Raw genomic sequence first — 9,394 nt, forward strand, 5'->3', positions numbered from 1 at the left:
TAATTCACCTCCGGATCTACTCATCTTCCTTCGAGTCCTAGTTCGAACTCGGCGAAACAGTGAGTTGATTCTCCTTTCCTCCCTCGAACTTGAACTCTCTCTCCACATCGTCGCCATCCTCATTGCCACCTCCACATTCACTGTCACTATCTTCCTCTTCATTGTTGGGCTCGTCCCGCTTCTACCTCCCCTCTTCCTCCTACCCCTCCTCAAGCTTCTCCCCATCATCCTCATCTTCGGGGACGGGCGAACTCCAGGTCTAAGAACAGTTCATCGTCCCCATTGTCCTCCTCATTGTCGGTCTCGAGGGAGGGGTGGGAGACGGCGGAGGTGGTGGCGAAGATGGTGGTAGTGGCTGGGACGGAAGCGGAATGAGGGTCGCGACCGCCGCCACCATGGACACCGTTGTGGCACTAGTACTTGAGGAGAATAAAGCTACCAGGGTCAAGAGAGCCAGAATAAGTAGATGTGGGGAGGGCGAAAAGAAGAAGGCGTAGAGGTTTGACCGATTCTATGGATCCACCCAAGAACCGAACCAAACCGACGATTCGGTTCCCGGGTGGATCCATGCAACTAGCGGACAGTTCTCGGTTCCAATTTTTCGAAACTGGTTCTTAGTGAGCGGTTCCCGATTCTAGATCAAGAACCGCCCACTCGGACCATGTACACCCCTACCTTCTATACCCAAAACACAGACAATTTGTAAGAGAATGGCATGCAAGAGAAAACACAGAGACAATTTTCAAGAGTGGAGAACTCAAACACGGAGACAATTTGTAAGAGCAAATAACTCATATGTCAAAGGGTGGGAACAAAGAAGAAGATGGAAAGTGGGAACCATCAGAAAAAAATGAAACAAAATAAATAAAAAAAGTTGATCACATAATTAAAAAAAAAAAAAAAGATCACTTTTGTAGAGTTGTACCAAAATAGACGGAAAGTGGGAACCATAAAAAAAAAGAAGAAGATAAAATGGTTAAAACACTATGTGTGTGTGTGTGTGTGTGTGTGTGTGTGTGTGTGTGTGTGTGTGTAAGCCAAAGGAGGGGTGGAAAAAGCACAATCCATTAAACTTCACAAAGAAAATTTTTGGTTCATAGAAATTTAAAACTTCACCATTCTTTCTAAGTCTAGTTCATAGTCCAAAAGACAATTTATCGATGAATTGCATTTGAGTTTAATTGAGCTTTTATTTTTTGCTTTCTTTTTAAAATCTTTTGAAATATGTGGGGGATTGTTTGATATTTTAACTATTTTGAAATATTCAAGCCATTGTTTTGTAATGGCTCTAATGGAAATTATGACCGCCATCAATTTGTAACATTTTTGTAAAGTCTAATTTGATTTAGAAAAAATTTCAAATAAGGGCTTGAAGTGCCCTCATTATCTCAATTAAAGGGCTAAAATAAATATTGTTTCGAATAAAAGCCCAAAGTGCCTTTATTTTCTCAAATAGTGCCTAAAATAGATCTTTTTTCAAGTAAGGGCATAAAGTGACCATTTTAGTCTTAAAGAATGGCCTAAATTCACTATCAGGTGAAGGGCAATTTCATCTTTTTAATTTTTTAAACTTTTTCTTTCTTTTTTATTCTTTCCATAAAAAACAAACTCTCTCTCAACTGTGGTTGCCACCTCATTGCCAGTGAGGCAACAATGATGGCCAGCATGGTCACTAGCAACCCTTACCAAAGACAAGAGGGGGCAGGCGTCCTTGCCTAGATTTAGGAGCCCTCTCCCATCAACCCTCGCCCAAGCATCGACAACCCCGCTAGCCATCACCGCCGCCCCACCAACGATTGGGTGGCTGCCATTGGTGGGATGGAGCCCTCTCGCTTGTATTTTTTCTTTTTTTCTTTTTCAAATTATATTTTTTTTAAAAAAATTAATCTAATTTAATTAAAATTAAAATTAAAATTATGTTTTGACAAAAATACCCTTAATTGGCTAGAATATTTTGTTGGCGAAGTTAAGCTCTTATTTGAAATAGCCATAACTATTTCAGATCCTTATTTGAGAAAGTGAGAGCACTTCAAGTCTTTATTTGAAATAAGTTTCACTTCCCGCTCTTGTATAAATAGGGATCCCTCTCCCACTTTGTAAACAGTTCGTTCACAAGCAATATACACTCTCTTTGCCCATTCGGTTCTTGTGTTCGAGCGAGTGTCTAAGTCGACTTGGGATCACCGATCAAACCCTTATTTGGGATTTTCCCTTTGATTTATTTCTTTATTGACCCTCTCCTTTGAACATAAAGAGAATATCCTAATCACAATCAAATGCACCGAAAAATAAGAATTTTTTTTCTTTTCACTTATTTGCTGGATTTTATATATAACGTTATTGTTCCCTTGTCCTCTATTATCTTTCAAGGAGCAAAGAGAAAATTTTGTTGTATCTTGTTCGGATGACTGCTAGAGCCTGTCAAACCAAGTTTCATAATCTGATGGGAGGAATTATCTTCAAGAACTGTGCTTGTACGCCTCAAACACTTGTTCTTATTTTTTTGGATAAATACACTGAAAATTCTAAAGTTTTTCAAAAAGTGTAATTAAGTCGCAAATCTTGTTACATTTGTGCAATCAAATCTTTCTATGACTCCGTTTAATATGGCTAATGAAAAATACTAACATAACTTTTTTATTTCTTTTCTCTCTTACGTGATAAAGACATGGCTAAAAGGATCGTTTCGATCAAAATCGGAAGAAAGAAGAAGCAGGCGAAGGTTGTAGCCGCCGCCCCACCATTGCCAGGCGGCAGCAAGGGCTAAATGTGGCGAGAAAAGTCCCTCTCGAGTGTTCCTCAAGCAAGCCTCCGGAAGGAAAGAAAACAAAGGCCACAAACAAAAATGTGTGCTTGCCATCGAACATTCGAGAATTCGACTTATCGCTTCTTTGAAGCAAGCACGACCTGGCGCTGAAAAAATTGGACTCGTTTGCAAAGACCGGGGATTTTTCCAGGTCGTCCGTGGGATGGAGACCAATAAGTACATCACATATTAAATCAACCGAGATGCGAATTAAAGCCCTGTCATATTCATAACTTCAACCGCAAATTGGGATGTATTCAACGCATTTTCATCCCCTATTTCCCTATCAATTGAGAAAAGTGGCGGATAAACTCTCGAAAAATTAGATGCTTGGACTGTGGCTCATCTCTCTTTGCTTAATTCAGAGCCCTAGCAGTAACACTAAGTAGCGAATCACGGAATGGGTCAATGAAGAAATGTGCAACCGACTTCTTCGAAATGTCGCCACTGCAAGAGAGGAACAAGTTCTCAATGGATTCCAATGACACACAAGGCTATAGACATTTTCATGTGGTCTCTGCAGTTATCTGAAGCGGATTGGCGAGGCCAAAATTCAGTCCGGCCACAACGCAAGATTTCATGTATGTTTAACTCCTACACAACCGTGTTATGATTTATGAAAGGACCATTGTAAGCTATGGGAACAAGCCGTGCGACAGAAAGAAATCATCGAGTCTTATTCAACCAAGAGTGGCAGACGGAGCTTGTAGAGTCGGCTTTCATTGATCATGGGATTCGACAAGCATCTACTCACTGAACTACAACTTGCAATAAGCCAGATCAAGTATTGGAAGCGAGCCGACGTTCAGGTTCAGGCATCATCTCTATACTCAAAAGCAAGGTGATGGCCACAAGATGCGTGCCCGTGAAACTGATTCCAGATGCTCACGCCATTAACAAATGTTCTCAGGGTACGCGTGGAAATCGCAGCATTGATCATGGTGGTTGGACAGTCCATGACGGTGAGAATACATAAGCAGATGCCTTGCGTGTTCAACAAGTTTGGACAAGCGAGAAGTCAGGAAACGTGGAGCATTGAGTAATGGCAACCCGATATGAGCCGAGAAACGTCTTTCGCTTGATGAGCTGAGAAAGTCTTTCGCTTGAGCCGCTCGACCAACACGGTCGATGTAAAGAGGCCGGTTAAAATGTACAAGGGAGTGAGACCATCTATAGGAAGCAGCAGCGAAAGGCACGCACTGAGATGGCAACAATGGGTAATTAAACCTTAACCTAATGACGCAACTTTTTATTTACCAATTGACGTCTTCTATTTAGGCTGAACGAGTACATCAGGATTGTTGATCCTCAACCAGCTTCCTGTTACGTTGTTTGCATCGGGTTAATCTTGTACCAAAACCTTGACGCAACGCTCAAAATAATTCATGTCGCTTGGGTCATTTTCTGAGATACGTGGCGAGGACTCAAAACCCCTGCACTGGACGAGGGGTTCAATGTATATCTCCATCGAAACGAGAATGCATTTCATCATCGAAACTAGCCATGGGTGCTACGAGAATAACAGAGGGCACTTGGGCCGACAAGCTCGATGCTTAGAAATTTGACAATTGGAACAGTCGAACTGAACGGTATGCCCCTGACCCCTTGGCAGACGGGATAAAAACAAGGCCACTCCAGACTGGAGAAAACAAGACCATGAATACTGAAACATAATTTGATACGTCCTCTGCTGCCTATGAACACAATGGAGATTATGGAGGAGACAGAAACCAAAAAAACAGACGAGAGCCCTATATGTTATGAAGTGGAGGGGGACATCATTCCCCAGGATCCACGAATTTCTACATCTACAAAGGTACAAATTACATTCTTTCTATTCCTAGCCAATTTTAAAAAAGCACGTCCATGAGAAGCCAGAGAATAACCTCGCTGACTCCTATGGATTCCTCCGTGCATCAGCATTTTCTTCTCTCGGAGCTGCATCGGGAGGAGGGCCAGGTCCTAATAGCAGTGGGGGTTTACTCTTCTGAGCATCAGAGCCTTTATTAGCATCAGCTGCCGCCCACGCTCTCAGAGGTGGTTCAAAGTGGCGACTGGCAACATCAGGCGGAGGAGGCGGTGCATCCTCTCCAGGGAGAACGAGGAGCCCCTTTTCACGTAGGGACGAAGGTTCATTGTAGCAGGCATTCCATATAGAGTCCACCAGTTGCCTCTCCTCTCTAGCAGCTCCAAGATCATCGGGTGACATCAGGCTGATGCCATTGATACGATCTTGGAGCAACTGTTTAAGCTTCTCATCGTCCTCAGCTAGTCTGCTGCTGGTCCCGTCCTTGTCTCGCGCAAGCTCAAGCAGGCCCCGAAGAGCAGCTTCTCGTACATCTGCGTCGTCACTGGCTGCGAGATGCATCATGATGCGCGGAAATCCCAGCTCGTTCACAATGTTGCAATCAGAGCCATTCTCATGCAGAAGGTAATGGATCAGGTTCAGTGCTTTCCTGAAGGACAATGAACAAGGTTTTATAAGAGTCTTGAGAGTCTTCAGCTAATTTAAGGCAGAGACCAACCGTTCCCCACTTTTGTTCACTGTAACGAACCAAAGCTCTTCAGTGTCCTATCCCCAGACTCATAAGAGAGCACTTACTTGCAGAATGAGAAAGTGGTAATACAACTTACTTTCTCATCCTGCAAGTAAGTGGTAAATGGTCTTACCTTTGAAATCTCAAATTGTCTGAACTCAAAGCATCTTTCAATGCCGCATAACCATTTGCTAGACGAAAAGCAGTGATTCCGGGTTTATTGTGACGAATCAGAGCTGCATCAAGAAGCCAATTAACAAGATAACTAAGATTCTTGCACTGAAAAAACCACTTCTGATGCATCCGCAATAAAATAAAATTGTATATATATGGCAATAAGCATCACTCACAGGATATAGCACCAAGTGCTTTGGTACGGACTGTCACATCAGAATCTGAAGTAAAATTAGAAAGCAGATATTCTAAGCCATTTGCTTCCATGACCAGTTGTTGACTCCGAGGATTGTTCTGAACTATGGTCATGACAACATCGGCAGCCTTTGCTCTAATATTCACGTGTGAATTCTTCAAGTAATTGAGAAGAGGAAGTAAACCGCCAATTGAGTGGAGATCTGTTGCATAAACAAAGAAAGCGCATGACAATGCAGAGAAAATTCAGAATGCCACCTTCATAATCTCTTGCAAGAAAAACAACTAGTAATTACCAAACAAGGGACACAAAAAAGCAGACAGAGCACGAAGACGGACAGAATAGAACATAAATGCCACAAAGCAGAGACATAACCATTAGAATAGGTTAATAAAGCGGTATTGAAGAAGAAAGTTAAGTGCAAGAGGAGATAAAGACGGGCAAAACATGAAAAAGGAAACCAAAACTACATAGAAAGGCGAGTGCAAATGTCACCTATCTAATAGACCTTATGAACAAGAGAAGCCAATATCCCCTGAGGACATTTCGAGCTAAACACGGTAAGTAGGTGGAGGAGAATCATTTGATTAAAATTCTAAGTGAGGCAACGAGCTTAAAGTATGACACTCCAAGAACATTAAAAGGGTGACAAGTTTAACAAATAACACTCCAAGAATACTGAAGGGTGGATTGCTTTGGTTCTTGAGACAAAAGCATATATACAGGAAGTACTTTGATAGCTATACAGAAAAGACTTTCCTGAGTGTGGAAAAATAAGACACTGCTGCATCTAAACCAGTGACTGGAAATACAACTAAACACCAAATTACTCACTGTGCCTGGAAATTTTTCTCACAATTCATTTGTCTAAACATAGGATCATAGTCTATATAATATGTCATGCTGTATAATAATTTTATCTATACGACTTTATTTTAAGCCCTGACTTAGGTGTATTCTGGATTCTTCAGAGTACACCATAAAAACTATACTTTTTATCTTTTGATGCACAGTGCCTCAACCTGCTCGTAATAATGCTGCTCAAAGTGCATCAGACAACTAAAAGAAAAGTTAAGCTAATAATACTCTGGTAATTGCAACATCTTTGGCACGGCATCCATTCATGCATCTAAACCAGTGACTGGAAATACAACTAAACACCAAATTACTCACTGTGCCTGGAAATTTTTCTCACAATTCATTTGTCTAAACATAGGATCATAGTCTATATAATATGTCATGCTGTATAATAATTTTATCTATACGACTTTATTTTAAGCCCTGACTTAGGTGTATTCTGGATTCTTCAGAGTACACCATAAAAACTATACTTTTATCTTTTGATGCACAGTGCCTCAACCTGCTCGTAATAATGCTGCTCAAAGTGCATCAGACAACTAAAAGAAAAGTTAAGCTAATAATACTCTGGTAATTGCAACATCTTTGGCACGGCATCCATTCATGCATCTAAACCAGTGACTGGAAATACAACTAAACACCAAATTACTCACTGTGCCTGGAAATTTTTCTCACAATTCATTTGTCTAAACATAGGATCATAGTCTATATAATATGTCATGCTGTATAATAATTTTATCTATACGACTTTATTTTAAGCCCTGACTTAGGTGTATTCTGGATTCTTCAGAGTACACCATAAAACTATACTTTTTATCTTTTGATGCACAGTGCCTCAACCTGCTCGTAATAATGCTGCTCAAAGTGCATCAGACAACTAAAAGAAAAGTTAAGCTAATAATACTCTGGTAATTGCAACATCTTTGGCACGGCATCCATTCTATTCTATCTTTATATTCAAGCATCAACCTACACAACTTAATCTGTTCAACTCACATATATCTATATTGGCAAATCGTCTAACCTATTTAACCTAATCAGGGCCAGGAACTATATCTATAGTCATTCCAAATACCCCAATACAAACCCATAATCTTAAAAAAACTTGAAAGAGAAACCTACCAATAAACAACAGTGACTACAAAATCATCCTTTAAAACCAACAACAGATTTCAGATAATTCCCATCTGTTCCAACCACTTAAGATCTATAATTTGATTGAAAACAAGGAACCAGAGAAGCAAAGATAGTGTCACAAGCCAAGGCCCTGAATGATAAGACTTATTCATTTGTCGTGGTCAGTCCCAATAGGAAGCGAGCGAGCAAGCTAAAAACCGTTTAAGAGAAAATACTCATGGATCACATAGCCACCGGTGTCGTAAATATCCTAATGAATCAGGTTCCAACAATCATGTGAAACAGTCTCTATAATTCTAAAGATGCATTGCAGACTGCTAAGGCCAAGTTCAACCAACTATACAAGTTCGAACTGTCTTCACCACATTAACACATTTAGCTTCACGAAGCCTAAATTATATCATATCTCACACTTAACAGAACCAGCAGTGTTAATAACAACGAAAATCGCGCGAATCTCAGTGCCACAAATCTTTCCTCTCAGACAAAGGGAAAAAGAAACACACACACACACACACACACACACAAACAAAAAACACACCAAACCACTTATGCGAATGGAGACCAAGAAACAGAAAACAAAACCTACCGTTGGCCATGTCAATAGACTCGACGTGCTCCTGCAGCTCATCCAACATATCTGCCATAAAAACAGAAGTCAGCCACCGCCAAAAAAAAAAAAAAAGGGGGTAACGCAACTTCACGAGCGGCCGAGATCACAAGCTCCGTGGGCATTACCTTCGATATCACCAGCAGTAACGCCTTGAGACTCCAGCACCTGCTCCGGCGTCTGCATCACCAGCATAATCTCCTTCATCCGCTTGATCACGTCCACGGTCTGGGCCTGCATGGCCTCCATGAACCACCTCCGGTCCTCCTCGCTGCCAGAAAAGGTGAGGGGGGAAACACAAAAAGCACACGAAATCAGCACACACGGCGCGCCAAGGCCCCCAAAAAATCGGAGCCCGATCGAAGATCGATCCGAACCTCAGGTTGCGGGTGGAGCCAGTCCCGTCGGAGTGGGCGACGCTCCATTTGAAGAGGCCTTCCCAGTTGGGTCCGCCGGCGCCGGACATTGCGGGGTGGTCCGCCGAGGGCCGAGGTTGCAGAAACCCTAGAAATCGAAATCGAAATCGAAATAGAAATCGAGCTGGCGCGGTGGCGACGAGGCGGGCGTATGAAAAAGGAAAGCAGATTGAAAATGAGGATCGAGCGGAATGGAATGGAGGGAAATATATATACGACTTTCTCCGGGGATTTTTTTTTTTTTTTTTTATCTTTGGGGGGGATTAGGCGGTGGGGACTGGGAGCCGTTCGAGAGACTTCTCCATGCTTCTGGAACTGGAGGTGTTCCTTGAAGTTTCCAAAATGAAACTACCGATTTTTCTCGGTAATGAATCTACCCATTTTGTTTAGACCAAAAGAAAAAAAAGAAAAAGAAAAATCTACCCATTTTTTTTCCAAACAAGTGCTTTTTCTTTTGATCTATCTAACAATAATCTTAATATTTATATGAGTTTTCTAATCAAGTCCTTAAGGGATCAATTTTGAGCTAATTCGGCTAAATATGGGATGAGGTTCGAACTATGTCAATGCATGGCGTGACAAAGATTTTACTTTGTCGGCAAAGTCACCATAGAAGAGATTTAATGCACAATATTAGGTAAATGATTTTGGATTCCAACA

General features: G+C 41.5%; 1 protein-coding gene across 1 annotated transcript; it reads right to left on the minus strand.

The window, feature by feature from the left end:
- Positions 1 to 4,421: 4,421 nt before the first annotated feature.
- Positions 4,422 to 9,016, minus strand: LOC104436723 (hsp70 nucleotide exchange factor fes1). The gene is made up of 6 exons (XM_010049588.3): positions 8,696 to 9,016; positions 8,447 to 8,589; positions 8,298 to 8,348; positions 5,694 to 5,915; positions 5,477 to 5,579; positions 4,422 to 5,262 (listed from the first exon to the last, which is right to left on the minus strand). The coding sequence occupies exons 1-6, from the start codon at positions 8,782 to 8,784 to the stop codon at positions 4,704 to 4,706; spliced, it is 1,167 nt and encodes a 388-aa protein (XP_010047890.2). The 5' UTR covers positions 8,785 to 9,016; the 3' UTR covers positions 4,422 to 4,703.
- Between the last annotated feature and the right edge of the window lie 378 nt (positions 9,017 to 9,394).

The sequence above is a fragment of the Eucalyptus grandis genome, chromosome 1 (genome assembly GCF_016545825.1).
Source record: "Eucalyptus grandis isolate ANBG69807.140 chromosome 1, ASM1654582v1, whole genome shotgun sequence".
Lineage (NCBI taxonomy): Eukaryota > Viridiplantae > Streptophyta > Magnoliopsida > Myrtales > Myrtaceae > Eucalyptus > Eucalyptus grandis.

Bases quoted from the DNA above. Each gene is read 5' to 3' on its own strand.
- LOC104436723 (XM_010049588.3), bottom strand. From the start codon at position 8,784: ATGTCCGGCGCCGGCGGACCCAACTGGGAAGGCCTCTTCAAATGGAGC. The intron at 8,590-8,695 runs GTTCGGATCGAT...CTTTTCTGGCAG, and splicing joins GGCTCCACCCGCAACCTGAG to CGAGGAGGACCGGAGGTGGT. The intron at 8,349-8,446 runs GTAATGCCCACG...TTTTTATGGCAG, and splicing joins TACTGCTGGTGATATCGAAG to ATATGTTGGATGAGCTGCAG.